General features: G+C 37.6%; 1 protein-coding gene across 5 annotated transcripts; it reads left to right on the forward strand.

The window, feature by feature from the left end:
* Positions 1-589: 589 nt before the first annotated feature.
* Positions 590-15,210, forward strand: LOC135615485 (tobamovirus multiplication protein 1-like). 5 transcript variants are annotated; one of them, XM_065114041.1, is made up of 13 exons: positions 590-1,158; positions 3,001-3,051; positions 3,592-3,625; positions 5,086-5,172; positions 5,311-5,362; positions 6,661-6,819; positions 6,949-7,044; positions 8,482-8,542; positions 11,325-11,389; positions 11,966-12,040; positions 12,135-12,216; positions 13,607-13,779; positions 14,935-15,210. In XM_065114041.1, exons 4-13 carry the CDS (start codon positions 5,132-5,134, stop codon positions 15,004-15,006), a joined length of 876 nt encoding a protein of 291 aa, XP_064970113.1. In that variant the 5' UTR covers positions 590-1,158; positions 3,001-3,051; positions 3,592-3,625; positions 5,086-5,131; the 3' UTR covers positions 15,007-15,210. The 5 variants fall into 5 exon arrangements, with proteins under 5 accessions (XP_064970113.1, XP_064970110.1, XP_064970112.1 ...); XM_065114038.1 differs by having other exon boundaries at positions 608-1,158; positions 6,642-6,819; XM_065114040.1 differs by lacking the exon at positions 14,935-15,210 and adding an exon at positions 14,330-14,737 and having other exon boundaries at positions 621-1,158; positions 6,642-6,819.
* The last annotated feature ends 2,742 nt before the right edge of the window (positions 15,211-17,952 follow it).

Here is a 17,952-nt window from a genome sequence, read left to right on the forward strand (position 1 = left end):
TTGACTGTCTTGTTTGCATGATATCACAGGTCATGGCTACACAAATGGAAAAATAGGTAAAATTTTATATCACTAACATGTTTTTTTGATGAATTTTAATCATATAATTGAAGATATATAATCATCATAATCTTCTCCCAACTCAGTGTCACATGAACATTCGTCAAAGCTGATGTCGCCCTTCCGCGCCACAAAAAACGCACAACCAGAGAAAGAATTCGTCAAATCACGAATCTTTCGCAGCTAAAAACAAGCTTGATTGCGATTCGGTTGACCGATGCATCATGTCTTACTTCCATTTAAATTGGAATATTCTAATTTATTCGAATTAACTCTAAGCTTTGATCAACTTTTAAGTCAAATCCTTCCTAAAGTCAAATCACATATATATATATATATATATCTATTAGATATGATGGGTTTTTCGATTGGCAATTCAAAATCAACGTTAATTAATATTCAATTGAGATTTATCATAAAAATAATTTTCACTTTGTAAAAATCAGCAGCGGTGGTGGCGAGGGGAGCAGCCCAGAGGGCGGTGAGGGGTCCCCGAGGTACCGGTAGGGAGCGGAGCCAACGCATCTCACGAGGGCGCCCTCCCCAGGAACAGCTGTCGCCGTAATGGGTCAAAAGGATCCGCCCCCTTGCCTTTGAGCGACGCTTTCCTACCTAATCCGCAGCACCCGCCTTGTATACCTGCCACGCGATTACCGCGGATATTGAGGAGATCCACCTTTGTGTCCCGATATGTTACCAATTAAATTGATGGGTACGATTGGGGTAGATCGTAGACGGCTATGGGAAAAATAAATTTGCTCTGTTGGTTTCACCTATGAGCGCATCCAACGTCGGCAACAGCTCTCTCCATCCGTCCCCAACCCTCGTGCGTTGGCTCCGGCTCCTGTTTAATTTCCTCGTCTCCGGCTCTCTTCCGCCCTTCTCCAAATCCGAAACCCTTATCCGAGGTTGCTCTTTGAATCCCCGCGAAACGATCGAGGGGGCGCAAATCCTGCCCATCGAGTCGTTTCGAGGGCTGGCGGGGAGATGCTGAGCGAGGGGGCGGCGGGACGGAGGTGCCTGCCGACCGAAGTCGTGGCGGCCGAGGCGGTCCTTGCCGCCGTCGATGGGGCCGTGGCGGTCGTCGCGTTCTTGCAGGTTGGCTCCCCTTTGGTCCTGGAGTTCTCTTCCTTTCCTGCTCTCGCTATTAGCTTCAAGAATTCACTCCATCGCCAGTGGCTAGTTCTTGATGTGCATCGTCGAGGTTCCCTGTTTCCTCGGAGTTAAATATCGCCGGCTACGCAGTGCCGTTTTAGTCGATTTCTACATGAAGTGGTGATTCCTGTGTTATGATTGCTTCTTCGCTCCGCGGTGCAAGAGGTCTTCGTTGGCAATCGCTAATTTGTCATGGACCGAGGAAAAAAATTGTACTTATCATGCAAATCAAATGGGTACTACCCGGTCCAGCTAATGATCAAACCATACTAGCGATCACCGTACATGGTCAACTTGATTCTTGAAGAGCCTATCATAGATCAAAATCACATTGGTTTGCAGCTTGTTTTGTCAGTTGAGTACTTAAAAATAGTCCAATCTTTTAAGGTTATCAGTTTGAGATACGTGGAATCATTTATAATTTAGGACTGCAAATTATTTAATTATTTTATACACAGGCACCTTTGCTTTTCAATGTATTCTTTGCAACAGATCAATTGCGGGATGCTTCTTTGTATATGCTGTTAATTATCCTGTCTTTGCAGTTGCACTGCTCGATCTAACAATCAGATGTGGTTGATGGACACTTAGTCCTTTTTGGCATACAACATTTGGCGCATCCTTTACGTAGATTGCAAAGAATTTCTGACATGGTATTTTAATGTGAATAGGTCAAGATTAGGTAGGTGATGGTGGAAAAGAGACTGAAACTTTGAGTCTTCCTGCCATGCTTTCTGCAGTGTGTGGGATCCCAAACCATAAAATGGTGTTGTAGCCTCTAGCCACTTCTAGTCTTCAAAGTGAAAGTTGTCTTATTAGCATCCAAAGCAAAAGTTTTTAGTTCAATATGCATATAAGAGATGATTTGGAATTATATGATATCCTGCAAAGGGAAACTAAATGTAAGTTTCTATAGGATTAGGCCATTTTGGTTGGTAGTTGAACTTGCTGTTTTCAATGAGCCAATTTAAAGGCCCTATGAGGTTAATTAATTGCTTCTGAGAACATTATCACTTGTCATCTTCCCAGATGGGAAAGTACAATTGGAAACAGTGACTGGAATGGAGTTGCAGACCATCAAAGACTCAAACCACTAGCAACAAGTCATAATTTAATACACTTTGCTCCTGTACTTGCTTTGTAATGCTCTGGCTTTCTATATCTTGCATGCATTTAGCTCATTTTTGTAATGTGGTGCTTTCATAAATATAATTCAAAATTTTAGATATTGTGTTTTACTGAATATCTAATAACTAAATAACTAGTTTTATATGCCCTAGTATTTGGTGTTTTTTCAATTGTTTAAATTTCTTTTGTTTTGTTTCTTCTTTTGTTTCTGTAAGTGGCTTGAGTTTAATTTTTCTTTTATTTTATATATGTTGTAATTTTCTATATCATGTAGACTATTTTATGATAATGGGATTAGGACACAAGGATGAGTATCTGAGAGAGTGGCTTGTCTGAGAACTCTAGGGAATGTACTGAGAAAAGTTTAACGTTAGCAGTCACAAGGGAATTGGTTCTTATCCATTCCAGTTTTAGGGGATCTACGTATCTGGAGATACGAAGTAATGCTTGTTCTTATTGGTCACTTGACGTGTGGTAATTCGTTGTCTGAGATTTCAGCTGTACTCTGGCCAAATCTTTAGTGATAGTAGTTTTGTTGTGTTATCCCACCTAGTGATTTAGATGTGTGTGCATATATTGATCTATCTCATTGTAGTCTTCTTACACTAACCATTCTTCAGTTGTATTGTTTACTAATTAATTCTCAATTGACGGCAGTTGTTGAGAATTCACTTACGAAATCGACAACTTGGCTGGACTCGGCAAAAGGTAAGTGAAGAACTGCTGCGAGGCTGTACAATTTTCAATTACTTTTTGTTACTTTGTTTTAAATATAAAGGCAATCAGCATATCCAAAGAAGTAGCACCCATTGTTCTAATGGTTGATTGCTTTATATCAGCCATTTATGTTGGAAGATAGTTCTTAAGATGCTAACATAAATAAAAGCAGAAGCTAAAAATATTTCATATTGTGATGACCCCAATTTTTGAACTCCTTGCTTGATTGTTATATTTTAAAGTGGTCAAACATAAATAATTTCTTGGGTAGCCATCTGACATATGTCAAATAGTGTTTCTCTCCCTGATGAGTTTATTAGCCTCTACTGTCATCTTGGTCCTTTGATCATCTTGCTACTGTAATCCAAATATGTTACTGTATAGGATGGATCAGGATCAATTCTTATTCCTTTATGTGTTACTTATCCTGAATTTTGCATGAAGCATTATTGGTGAGTGTCATCGCTTGGCGATTTCTTTTGTTTTATTGTGTGTCATTAATTAAATTTCTGAATGGCTTATTTGTTGCAGATATTCCATATCATGATTGGCTCATCCAACATAGGTGAGCCACCTATTATGGCAGAACGATATTGAATTTGACTGTAGTTTTATCGTATTTGGTTTCATTCTTTAGTTTGTGAAGCTCAATGTTAATTATTTTACAGTATCCTCCAAGGTTTGTAATATTGTACCGTATCGGTATTTCGATCTGGGCTCGGTACCGGTATGGTACGGTATACCGAACGGTACACCCAGGTGTGTCGAGTACTGTAGCACTACTATAATGCTACAGTGTACTGCTACAGTGCTACAGTGCACTCGGACCGGTAACAGGCGGTCCGCGTACCGACAACCTGTCGGACCGGTATGTATCGCCCGTACCGGGCGGTACGGTTCGGTACGGCAGACCCTACTATCCTCACAGTTGTATTAGTAAGCATAACATCAGTAGTGCCAATTTTATACGAAAGCAAATAGAGTTTGCATGCTGGTTCCTTGATGTCAGCAACTATTTATTGTGGGCTTGTATGAACTTTTGTGATTTAACATAAAATTGGTTATTACGATTGATGCTTTCCACTTGTTGACTTGTTTCACTTGTCTTTTATGTACAAGCTATAAAATCATACACTGAGCTGTAAGTCTTGTGCTGGAAAAATCTGGCTGTATTTTCAGTGATATGGACATAATTTTTACTATGAGAAAGTACTACAAGTTGCTGATGCATGAATGAAGTTCATTACATAGAGTGAAACATTATAAACAAAGCGATGTCTACTAAAGCTGTAAATTGGAGCCTCTCGCTTGGTCCATTTAAAGCCTAGGATAAATGATGATTGCGTCTGCCAGAAGCATCAGTTTCTTGAATAGTTGTTAGCACCAATAATCATAAATCAATTGTCATATAAAAATGGATTGAAGTCATAAGATCAAATGAGGTAATTGAGATAAAATTGGGCAAACCTTTTCGTTTCTAAAATAGCATATTTTCCCTCCAAATTTTAATATAGCATGTACATTAATCCAAATATTTACACCCTCCAGATATGCCACTCCCTTAAGCATCGATTCAAATAAATTCTGATTGGGAAATAATTGGAATGTCACAATTAGTTTAAGATTAAGACGTTTATAATATGGTGGCCCACACAATGCTAGTTTTTCCATGACATGCACCTAAGCTACCTAGCTGCAAGTCATTGTTTTCCTATGGACTTCAATGTAAATAGTTAATTTTCATTTTCTTTATACCTTAAATGTTCTTGGTATGCATTCTATGTTATAATTAAGTGTCAAATCAGCTCATTTTCTTCAGAATGAAGGTTATTTTCTTATGTTATGCTATTTTATGAAGTTTCCCTTTTCTTTTTCTCTTTTCTGCTAGACGTTCTAGAGTTTCTTATTTATTTTTAAACACTAGTTCCAGGATATCAATAGTTCATTGTTTCTAGTATCTTTCATCAGCTATTCTGCACAACTTTCACTGTTGTATTAGAATGAGTTAGGTGAAATCTGTGGCAGGATACTTGGCATACTTCATATCTACTCTTGTTGCTACTTGTGAGGGATGGAAGTGTTGGTCACATGGTTGTGGATTTGTCCTCATGGGTAACTATACTTTTAAAACAGAGCTTTATCACCTTGGTTTAAGTTTCATGCATTCACTTCACCATTACTCATCTTCAAATTCAACTATGAATTCATGACTGATGCTAATATTTAAAATTTTTAAAATCTATTTTGCAGTTTGTCCTCAGATTCTCTTTCTAGCTGCATTCCTTCTGCTTGTGTCTTTCTGGTAAGTAACTAATATCATTAATTTCTGATAATTGACTAAATCACTTCACACTTCATCTAAATATTTAATTTAATAATACTTAAAGATAACCTACCTGTGGGATACTTTATGCTCTTTGTTATGAGAATCAGATTATATTCAACAAAAAATATGTTGACTATTTTGTCTAACGATCATTTTATCTTTATAATAAACTATTTACCTTTTATGATTTTCTTGGGACATCATGTTGTTAGGAGCGCGAATGAAGTTCATTATTATAATTTTTAATGATATACTGCTATGTATTTCTTTGACACTTTAGTATAGCTCTAGGCTTGATGTACTTGTTGCTAACTTTATTAAAAATACATTTTATTGTTGTATCAGGCTCTTGTCCCTCGATTTTATTTTACATACATGGTAAATAAATACAACAGAAGTGAAATACATTTTGAACATGATGTCCCGAACATCTTAGAGAATATCCAACAAGAAGTGTGTGTCTGAGGATACAACATGAACATGGAATACATTTTGAAGTGCCCATGCTTCATGTATTCTTGACCTTGATTTTCCAGGAAAAGTGTATTTGATGGTCCTAAGAGATTATCTGTACTCTTTTGGTGTGCCCTGATCACCATATATTTATGTTGCAAAAATGCTAAAATACTTTATGCAGGTATTAAGTGTTAAATTACCTTCTGGAGGGCTTTAGATTATCATTTATATGGTGATTCGGTTAGGTACCTGATGCATCTGTTATAGATTAAATGTTGAGGTTGCTTAAACAGAAATCTTATCTTAACGTTTTTTATGACTATCTCTCGCATGATTCAATTTTTATTGATTCAGAATACATTCTATGAGATGGTGATTGATATTGATATGTGTTATATAAGTTATAAAAAATAACTGTATTTTCACTACCTGATTTATTTTACCAGAATAAGTTGCATTGTCAGATACATTTGCATATAGTCCTTAGATTTACTTAATGTTTCTTAATTTTCCATGACTTGCTTATGCATACCAGTTGTGTTTGTATGTTTTTTTAACTTGAGTATGTCAAAAATGCATATAATATCATATTATAAAGATTGCATATTGGCTGATCCCTTTAATACCTTTGCTACACACATAATTTATCTGCCTTCTAGGAAGACATAGTATTGTTATGGAAGAGCATACTGAAACAAAATTTATAAGTTAAAGCTTGTGCTAACATCCATATAAAAAGGAAAAATCATTTGCACCTTATAATTTGGCATATGTTCCTGTAAAACAAATACTTTTACAGGGTTGATCTGTGCCATCAGGCAAATGATGAAGAAGAAGATGATGATGAACATGGGTGTAATGAAGCTTTGTTGGAAAAGGGAAAGCATAAACAAAATCCTCTTCATGTTGATAGCTGCAGGAGATGTTGCTTTCCTCGATCTGTTCATGTTGGAAGTCGACAAAAATTTGTAATCTTGGTAATTAAGTGTTTGTTGAGCATGTCAAACTGTTCATGCCTTCCTTGGAGTTAACCTTTTTAATCTTGCATTCTGAACTTTGATAGCATATATTGTACTAACGAACTATGTTACACCTTTCTTTTGCAGGTGATTGCCCTGACTTTCGTTTCTATGATTGCTTTTGCTGTCTTGATATGGATTGGTAGAGGGAAAAATCCTATTGATTCTTCTCTTGTGGCTAGGGTATGTAGTTGGCTGTTCTAACCAATCAGAAAAATTCTTTATGGTTGAAAACCCAGATATTGCCTAGATTTGACCAATTTTCTCTATCTTTTGCAAAAATTGGATCTTATATATCAGAGCATGGAGAGCCTGACCTATTTTCTTATATAGTTTATTTTACATATTTGTACTTGTACAAAGTAAGCAACTTAGCCTGCTGACTTAAATTTACATATATCTCCTTTGCCCTTTGCAAATTCCTAGGTACATGCACTTGTGCTCCTTTTGTGGGTTATGGACAAGCTTCATGGGCTGTGTAGATGTTTCTCAATGGACATTGTGGGTTTTAATAGACATTATTATGTGTTGTTGTTTCCAATTTACGGTCTAGGACAAGGATTTTAATTTTAAATAATACCGCCCGATACCGTATTGGTCTGCCAGCAGATCAGTAAGCAAACTGCTCGCTACTAGGCGGTATCAGCCTGGCTACAGCTTGGTTGTGGCAAGGGAAGAAGCGTTGAGGGAGAAGAAGGAGAAGGCGCTCAAAGAAGAGGAAGAAGAAGAGGGAGAATCGGGAGAACCTTGACGCTTTACGATTCAGCGCTGCCCTCCCTCGACGATCTCGATCTAGAAGGTAACGGAGAGGCGACGACTCGACTTCTTCTTTGCTGGGTTCTTCACCGAAGGCTAGAGACGCCTACGACCTTTGCTGAAGGCCGATGGCTTTTGCGGCCTTTGACTCTTTTGCCGAACGTCGCAGATAAGGAGAAGACTAGTCTTCTCCTCGTCTGACATGACGAGAAGAAAAGGAGGCGACATCGCCGAGGTAGCGTATGCCTCCTTTTTTAAAAAAATTATATATATATATATGTATATATATATGTATATATATATGTATATATGTATATATATATGTATATATGTATATACATATATACATACATATATACATATATACATATATATACATATATACATACATATATATATATACATACATATATATATATACATACATATATATATATATATATATATCGAGTAGTGCATCCTGGCGTACCACTTGGTATACCTGTATCGTACCGTACCAAGCAAAGCTCGAAACACCGGTACGATGCAAAATTACAAACCTTTGTCTAGTATGCCCTTTTTGCTAGGCCTTATGGCCTAATTTCAAGGCCATGTTCCTTCTCCAGATATTCACATACTGGAGTATACGTATATGTATATAGGTGCAAATTGACTTGGCACCTCCATTAGAATTTGCAGGCAGGATTCCAGTTTGGTAATTGGACAAACCAAGTGGATATATCATTTAATGCTCTCTGATAACTAGGTAGATGAATGAAATTTTAGTTTCAACACAAGTTACTATTTGCTTTTCTATATCTTCGTTTTGTAGTCCTCAGTAAATGTTTAGTCTATTGCACCGATTTTTATTTATTTATTTTGCAGGTTTATCTGTATATTTTTTCGGTAGCTATGCTCCTTCTAGGCGGTGTTTTGGCATGCTACGGTAAGCATTTTTTGATTTGTTTGCTATTGACTAGTTTAATGGTTTGGTGAAATTTGGTTCTTTTAGTACCTTGCAAGCATGGAAACATGTATAGAGTGTAACTTTAAGCTTCCTATATTACCATTATCATAAATTTGAAAGTAATGAACCATGATGCTTGTACTGGCATTCTTCATTTGTCTTCCAGAACATGAATGGTTCAGATCCAAAGTCAAGGCACATGCCTGTAACCTATGCAATGAATCAGACTTGTAAGACTTTCTTTTACAAGGCACTTGAAAATCAAAGATTTACAGCCAAAAATGCAATCTAAACACAAGTCATAACCTATTTTTTCTAAAAATTTGCAACATAAAAAGGGTATGGACATCAGTAGTTGCACCTTGACAGTTGTCAATTGCTATGCTTATGGATGATCCAATGAAGGTACTGATTGATGGCTATGATTCAATAGTGCAAGGAGGGATTTGATTGGTGAATGGAATTATTGATCAAGTGGAGTTCTGATTAACTGTGTAGGTGTTGTGAAGTCTGCATTATGTATGATGATTCAAGAGAAAGCATATGGTGGATATTTCGATGGCCAGTCTGCTACATGTTTGGTTGATACTTGACAAATCTGTGTCTATATGCTTGTGAAAGTATTTGATGGAAAACTGTCATCAACAGTTTCTCAAGAGGTAGAATTTATGGATACTTAAGATCAATGAGGACGGGGCATATAATAGATAAAGATACACTGTTGGAAAGAAAGAAGTATCAATTAACCTACTTGCTTTTGGTATTCAATGTAAGTTGTCAAATTTCGTCTCTGAAGATTGGTGTTTCCAAGAGTAAATTGGATGGTTTCCTGTGTTTATCTAAACATCATATTGCTGAAGGTACAATTCTTACATCCATAGTTGTTCTAAAGAGGTCTTACAGGAAGGTCTTTAATGCAGTAAAGGCGAGGACTCAATGGTGTAGCAAGTGAAGATGGGAGCCGTAGACCCAGACTTGTAAAATTCTCCCTATTAGGTGTGTATTCATTCATCTGTTAGGGAGGAGGAGGGGGAAGCAAGTTTGGCAAGTGTAGTGGGTTTTCCTGCAACCCTTGATTGTGATGCAAGTTTTAAAAATTTAGACACATCCATAGCTGTCTAAAAGACTAATGGATGCAACACCTGATTGTGATGCAGGTTTCAAAAAATTTAGACACATCCTGTGCTGTCTAAAAGACATCATGGACACTAGTTGTGAAGGTCACTGTGGTTAAAATTTTGAATTAAATGCTTTCCCTACCCTAGTTGATTGATTGATTTTAAGAGGCATGAACGCTGCCCACATTTTGCCTGTAGAGTTCATTGGGATACTTAATTGTACTTGAGAAGAAGAAAAAAAATTCTGTGCAAGCTGTCACGGTGGACATGCTACTTTCTCTTGTACGCATTCCAGTCATGTCTGAATGCTATGTACTGCCTATCACAGGACTTTTTGAGTCAATTCTTTTCTCATCTTTTCTTGAGCCACATAAGATTGATTTCCACCATACCTACTCAAAGGTGTGTTGCTTGTTTCTGTTAGTTCTTTCTGCAAATGCAGATGACTCATGCTCTTTGTCTTCATTTGATCGGCTGAAAATTCTCATCGTCTTATGTGCTCATGAGATTTTTCGGCTAGAAATTTTGTCATTGGCTAGAATTTTTGTCATCGTCTACTAGAACTTGAATTAGTTTACTGATTAACTTATTCTTGTTGACATCCATGATACAAAATGTAACTTGTAACCTGCAAATCATTGGAGGATTTCATTAAAGAATAGGAGCACTTTCTACAGTATCATTTCCTTTCTATTAGCCCACTGTTCAATCAGTTGTGAACGATGCAGCTTTATCTATATTGTCCCATCAAGATTTAAAACTTTGTTTTTTTTCTTTCAGTGTCCAGTGCTTAGAAATTCGATGTCATTGAATTATATAAATTTCTTGATTTTCTTTGAAGTAAGGGACTAAAAATTGGTGTGCTTCGATATCAGAATGCCTTGACCTATCTTTTCCAGAAGATGAAAGGCAGCCTGCAAATGATAAAAGGACTTTACTTTGCCCTTCTGTATGGAATTTACCTTTCTCTAATTGCCTATTGTATACTTGTTTCCCTTTGATAGAACAAAGTAGTTATGATTGATGACTTGTGCTAATCCAATTTAAAGTGAGATGATGTTTCTTAAAGTCAGCAAAATTATATCGCCACAATATTTTGTCCCCTTAAAGTGCAGGTGACAAAAAGCCAGTGCTCCTTTGTTTGTTACTTTAGCTAGAGAAAATGATGGAGCCTACTTTTGTCAGCTTAATGCTATTCTCTTGTCATTCGTGCCACTTTATCAAAGAAGCAGTTCCATTCAAAATTTTAAGTTCTTTCAGTATGTTAATATGTTAGAGCATAACTTATGAGATCAAGGAAGATTGAATGTGTTTCAACTCTAATGTCATGTGTCTCAAATGTCAAGTTTCTGGAAATTTTTTGCTGGGTTGCATCATGCACGTGTTATGCCAACTATTTATGACGATGACTAAAATTATTTGACTATTCACCACCATCCAAAAATATTAAATTGGCTTGTTGTTTTGGTAGTTTTCAGTAAAAAAACTTATTCTGGTCAAGAAAGTAAAAGATCTGTCTAGTGAATGTCCTGATGAACCCCATTATTAATTGCAATGACAGTTTGGTAATTTAGCTGAGCCACTTGTGTGCATACCGAAAATTTGTTTGTGAATTAACATGTTTGTGAATTAATCATGTTAAGGGGTGCTGCTGTTCTCAAAGATGAGCAATGTACGATCTGAAATGGCATCAACTGAAATGTGGAAGGTATCTATTTGGAAAAAAAATTTCCTTTAACCTGAATCTTTACATTTTTTGGTTTATAATATTTCTGTCTATTGACTTTTATTTCTCACGGGATATAAGGTAATTTGCTTTTCATGTCATCTGATAAGTAATGAGTGTTAATCTACATAATGGCTTCATCCTATAGAATCAGTTCATCATGGACCCATGAACTTGGGCTAATGTAACATCTTCAAAGTGAAATATGTAAAGAAAAATGATTAGAATATATCAGTTGGTGTTCCAAATATGTTGAATACATCTCAAGAGATAAATTAAAATGTGCTTTCGGAGGATTAACTTTTGCTTCTTCTGGATGTCTTAGTACTAGGTTAATGATCAAAGTTCGTACTATGAATTATGAACTATAGATTGCATTATGAATTGTTAACTTTAATGAAATTTAATGTCATTCCATGTTTTTCAAATCAGCTTCAATACTTGCATTGCTTTTCCATACCTGACACTAGTACAATATACTTCTATCCATGCTTAAGTTATGCTAGTTATATTCTTGACAAGCTGCTGAACATATCCCATGCTTGATGCTATGTGCAGGTTGCAAGTTTGGCAGCTGTCACTGTTATATGTTTCACATCATCTGCTGTGCTATCTCTTGTTACTAATATTCCAGTATGTTGCTGTTTCTTGCAAAGTTGTTCTTTTGCTTTAGTTAGCATCAAGTGCCATCTGTCAGTTACATTATGATTTCCATATTTCTTTGCAGTTGCAGGTTCTTTCCTATTGGCATTTGGCTCCTTCAGACTGCTTAAGCAGTTCTGCTTTTATATTTCTCTATTATTTTATAGGTATGCCAATTATAAGCATTATGGCTGAAGATTTATGGCTTGAATACAAGTGAAATTGTTGGTTGCACAAGCACATGCTCTATACACATCATCTTCACATATGTAGTGCCTGAAGTATTTTGTTTCTTGCTATGAATTTAACTATCAGATAATTTGAACATTCGAAGTATTTCTGTTTTCTTGAGTCACTTTATCTTTCACATGATAAAGTATTAGTTTACTAAAGAAACACAATTTTTGAGTGTTGACTAGGATAGTTTTTGTGTGCTTTAGTGGGGTGTTTCTGTATCTTTATAGATCATCAGAAATAGCATATTTCAAATCATCGAAGAGATGAAATCTTGATAATTTGTCATGCAGTCTAGCTCAAAAAAAAGTGCATATAAGTTTTTTTGATTATCATTGAGATAACTGATCCATCTATCATTCTGCTAGGTTTATTTCCCATCTAAATGTTAATCAGTTAAGGGCTCAAATCTCTTTAATACTATATAATTCTCATGTCTTATTGATATCGAACTAATGAGTCATTCCACCTAAATGCTGTCAAGAGGGATTCTTATTGGACAAATTGACAACTAGAAATCAGCATTGGTTCGTAAAAAAAATGATATAGTTGAGGATCTATTCCCAAAACCATTGCTTTTGTATTGTTGGTCAATATCTATGGGATATGGGATGCATAAAAGTGATAATTAACCTTTTAAACCAGTGTACCTTGCGGCTTTATATTTTATCGACTTAATAGAACATCTAGAGATCTTTCAAGTTTCGACACTATGAGATGCTTTAGAGCAGACCTTTTTATCTACATACTGAGATGCTCTGGAGCAGACCTTATGGACTTACAGCATTCCTCGAAATGAGGTGAGAATTATCTTTTTCTGATTATTTAAGATTTTATTTTGAGATACCTTTGACGATACCTTCTGATGTTTCACCTCACATTGCACTCGGGTCACTGAGGTTTATTCATTCTACCGATTTCTTCACAAAATCTGATGTATATGTCATATCTAAACTTCACCTAAATATCTCCATAGGTTATAGATTGATGATAGCTTCTGATGTTTCACCTCACATTCCACTCACTTACGGAAGGTGTAGTTGCCCTACTCTACTGATTTCTGCATAAAATCTGAGATTGTGTCATATCTGAACTTCACCTAAATATCTGCAAAGATTATAGATTGTTTTTCCTCGTGATTTCCTTTGCCATTTTGTTTATGAATCTTGGTGCTATGAGTCCTGGGAGAGCACTACTGCTTCATCAACTTCTTTCACTTGCCTGTGTACATTTTCTTTCTGCATGTCATGCATGTTCCATTTTCTTTCTGCATTTGTCTAGTTATTTATCCTGCAAAAGCTCATTCTATACAAATTCTGTCAGGCTCATCAGTACCGTCAGGTTTTGTGTTATGGATTATGAGAGAAATGCCTCCTCGTCTTGTAGCTGATAGTGATAGACCAGCACCATCCACCATAGTAACTTTTATCAGAGAAAGAAGTACACCTACTCAAAATCCGCAGTGGAGGGCTAGTGTGGCATCCTCTCAGAATAAGGTGAAATCACAAATTTTGAAACTTTTCCTTTCCCTTCTTTTTTCGAGCTGTTAATGAGTAACTACTTTGCATTTCCAAAGTTCACACTGGTTCAGTAGCAATGCAGAATACACATTAGCTTTAAATCTCTTCACTGAAGCAAAGGTATCCTCTAGATATCTAACTCTTCAACGAATCTAAAACTTCAAACCTGGTGTCTGAAAAAAATATTTAGATGTCCAGTTGACCATGTCATATGATGAAAACATTATTAAAACCAATAATTTCTTGCTAATCTATCATAGTTGGATGCATTTTTATACTAACATGACATGCATCTGACACTGAGAAGTTTGATGTTGATAGCTGTCAAAATATTTCATTTACTTTTCACTTTGTTTCCATCCACTGTTTTCTCTTTCTCCTTGACAATATTTTGGTTCATGTAATGCATTTTGAATACCAATTTGACTATTTTCCAAAATGGCAATTGCCCTGCTGTTTGTATTGTGTATGTTCCCCCTACCACTGATTCTGAAGATACATACAACCTCTGCACTTTCTGCTGCAGGGTCTTAAAGCAAGCCCCATCTAGGGTGTATTTGCCTGTGCATTCTATGTAAGTCTAAACAGGGGACAATTCCATACACGCGGCTTCCATCTGTGGAGCCAGTGTTACAGTGGTGGCTGTTGCGAGTCGACCATTCGAGCAAACCATTTCTGCTTGGGCTTGGCTAGATCAACGAGTTTCGATGGCCTAATGAAACACTCCCAACTCATGACAAACTTTTTTACCAGATGATATGATGATCAACAGCACTAGGTTTAGCAAAGTCAAATGTACATAATCTGTAAGGTCATTGCAGTGCAGGCAATTGGTGTTGGGTCCTATCCTCTCTGATCCTATCATATATAATAGCAGTGATGTCTTGTTACTTGGTTTACTTTCATCTTTAACCAAATTTGATGACTTTGAGCATCCGTAGTAGTTACAGGCCCAATCTCTCCTGCTGCGGATATGTTAGACTTAGCTTTATAAGCATCATGACATTTCCATTGAATAATTTCGGCCGGAAGAGTAGCAATGGCTGTGTTGGTTTTTCTTGTATAAATTTTGTTTAATTTTATTTTTATTTTAGAAAAAAGACAAGCTTAAGAATTACTGGGACATTTCAGACTTGTAGAACACCATCGTATATAATGATGTCCAAGGCCATTGGAGAGAGATGTATCAACTGGTTCAGGTAACAAGACAGAGAAACTGCAGGTGAGTACTTCTTTCATTGTTAAGCTTATTGTTCTTGTAAGATAATGTAAGATGGAGTCTTGCTTATGACATCCATTACCTACGCTTGCATTGTTGTTAGCTTATCAAACAACAATAGTTGTGTTTTCTTGAAATCAGTCTCCTAATAAATGTGCAAAAGGAAATATTAGTTCTGTTATTGTTAACGTGATTTTATGGCTGGTAAGGTATTTTTACAAGGCAGAAATATTGGTTCTTGGAATATTAACTGTCTTGATAACATGGAATTACAAATCAGGCCTTCATCTTTCCGTTCCCTAAGATTTGTGCGTATCACTAAGTGGGGTTGCAATTGGTGGCTAAAGGAGGCAATCGTTGAAGTAGATGTAGTAGACCTACTTATGTCGGAAAATGCTTCCTCTAGTAAACTTGTGAATGACCATCGAAAACACTCAGTGGACCACAACAACATGATGTCTTAGAAACGAACTCAGATGTCCGTATCCCACATAAATCTCAAGTGACCGCCCAGAGAGGTCATTTTCCCACCATATTAAAAGCGTGCAAATTCTTCGTTCCTTGCGTGGGGACCCCACTGCCAATCTTATCATTTATCGTATCTTGACACAATCTTAGTATTGTTCCACATGAAGATCGCAAAATCTACTTACAACAACAAAAGTTTCTTCAACGATTCTCGCGTGGCTATGTCGGTAAGAGCTCGGTCGACGTAGATGCGTGTTCTCCTCGGTATCTAAAGATCGATTCGGGAGTGGGGATGACGACGACGACCGTCCAATATAGATCGCTGGTCATTTTCCGATCAAGAATCTCATGATGATCTCGTGATATCTTCAGATAGGGAAGCCGCAATGCCGTCGATGCTCATAGATTGCCAGTATAATGATGAGAAAAGCATCTCCGTATGACTTGAAAGTTGCTGTACCTTTGATAGTCTCTTGTAGAATACTTCTAAAGCTTGTCATCAATTGCAAATTTTGCAGCCTGTTTTTTGCAGGAACATCTCATTTCATTGCGTTAACGGAACACAACGAAGACGGCACGCATAGAATTACAATTTTTCATATATATATATATATATATATACATATATGTATATATACATATATGTATATATACATATATATATATATGTATATATATATTGATGGGTTACGGTATAAATGGGGTCAGATTGTTGATGATAATGGTTGCAGTCCCTCCGCAGTTGTCGGCTGTCAATTGTGCGGAGGAGATGCCGCACGCCAGGCCGCAGCTCACGCGGGCGCGGTGGCGCAAAATGCCGGACGAAAATTTCTCGTCCCCTTCGTCGTTGCGTCGTCGTCTCCCCCACTCGACACCAAACCCACCCAACACCATGCAGTCACTACTACTGCACTCTCGGTCAACAATCTCAGGCTCTGTCTCTCTCTCAACCTTTTTTCTTTCGGCGAGAGACATAGCCGTAGAGCATAAGCAGCCGCCCCATGTTCTCGTACTGCAAAGCGTGTCCTCCCTCCTCCCCACTGTCACTCGCTCCACTTCCATGCCTGACAAAGGAATCCTAGACAAATAAACCTGCAACTTCCTGATGAACTCAGCGAACAAGAGCGACATCAGAAGATGAGAATATTAAGGTTAGTGTAGCAATAAAGGTAAGCCCACGCAGATATGCTCGTCCCAACTGATCCTACGGGAACGAAAGTAATTAAGTTATTTATTACGATATATTTTGGTTCTCCGACACATCAAATCTAATGTCACAACTTATCTCAAAGTTTTACTGTCAAAAGAAGAAATGGTTCGACAAAGAATCCTATAAAGACTAGATCGAGAATATCCTTGACAAGAACTCATTCGATACTATGCCGTCATGAAAGGTTCGTGCTAATAAGGTGAAAGTTTCGACTAACATATCGGAATTATCGAATGTCACATCGATTCGATCTGATGCTAAGGTGATCTTAATATTCGACCGACCAATGTATCGGACAAATCAAGTATCTAACAAGACATGACATGGCATTAGACTATCCATGCGTCCAACCCATTTCAGAATCCACTCTATTCTGCGTGTATGAAGGAAGACATGCACTCTAGTCTAAACCCTTTTCGGAACCACCCTGAAGTCAGGAATGATAATACAGTGGATAATAGTATATATGGGATCTAAGACCTTCATAGCAGTTATATGTACATAAATATAGATGCACACACTAAATGGTGCATATGGAAGGAGAAGAGAATCGGTTGACTTTCTAGACATCCTCTCATGAGAAGCTTGACGGTTGCTTTATGTACCTTAGATATAGAAACTTATCCTAAGATTTATATTCCTCGCACTTCACCTTAAAGCATTCGTCCACCAAATACGATGACTCGGTTCCTGCCACAGTTTCTGCGACGACAGATTCCTCACTGTTCCTTGTAAGCGGCAGTGTGTATGTGATCTATCTATGTGTGAAATCGATGCGACTGTTTTGTCTGACGAAGTTTGCAGGTAACAGTCAACTCCGCTGCACGAGAAGCACATATCGATCGTAGATTTCGTTGGTGCGATGTCGCGAGTCGGATGCACCAAAATCTAAGATGTCCGCATTGCGTATGGGCCCCACTAGGGTTATGTTTTCCTTTCTGCTTTTTTTTTTGTCCTCGCTGCAACCAATCACCGAGAAGGTAGGAGTGCGGGTACGACGAGGGAAAATGCTTTGTGGACTGTAGTCGGCGGCAAGAGCTTTCGAGCCCTCGAAGCGCCTCGCAATCTGGGACGTCCGATCGAGATCGGAGGGATGTTAGCGGCCCTCCGCACCGCCCCCTCTCCGATGGAATGGAATCAACACGTGCGGGAATCGATGGGGCCCACGGAGGAGGGAGAGAGGCGGAGCAGGAACGGTCTGAAACTTTGACCGCCGTTTCCGCTTTCTGACCCACGTGACCGACGGCAGCGG

This window comes from Musa acuminata, chromosome BXJ2-6, assembly GCF_036884655.1.
Source record: "Musa acuminata AAA Group cultivar baxijiao chromosome BXJ2-6, Cavendish_Baxijiao_AAA, whole genome shotgun sequence".
NCBI classification, from domain to species: domain Eukaryota; kingdom Viridiplantae; phylum Streptophyta; class Magnoliopsida; order Zingiberales; family Musaceae; genus Musa; species Musa acuminata.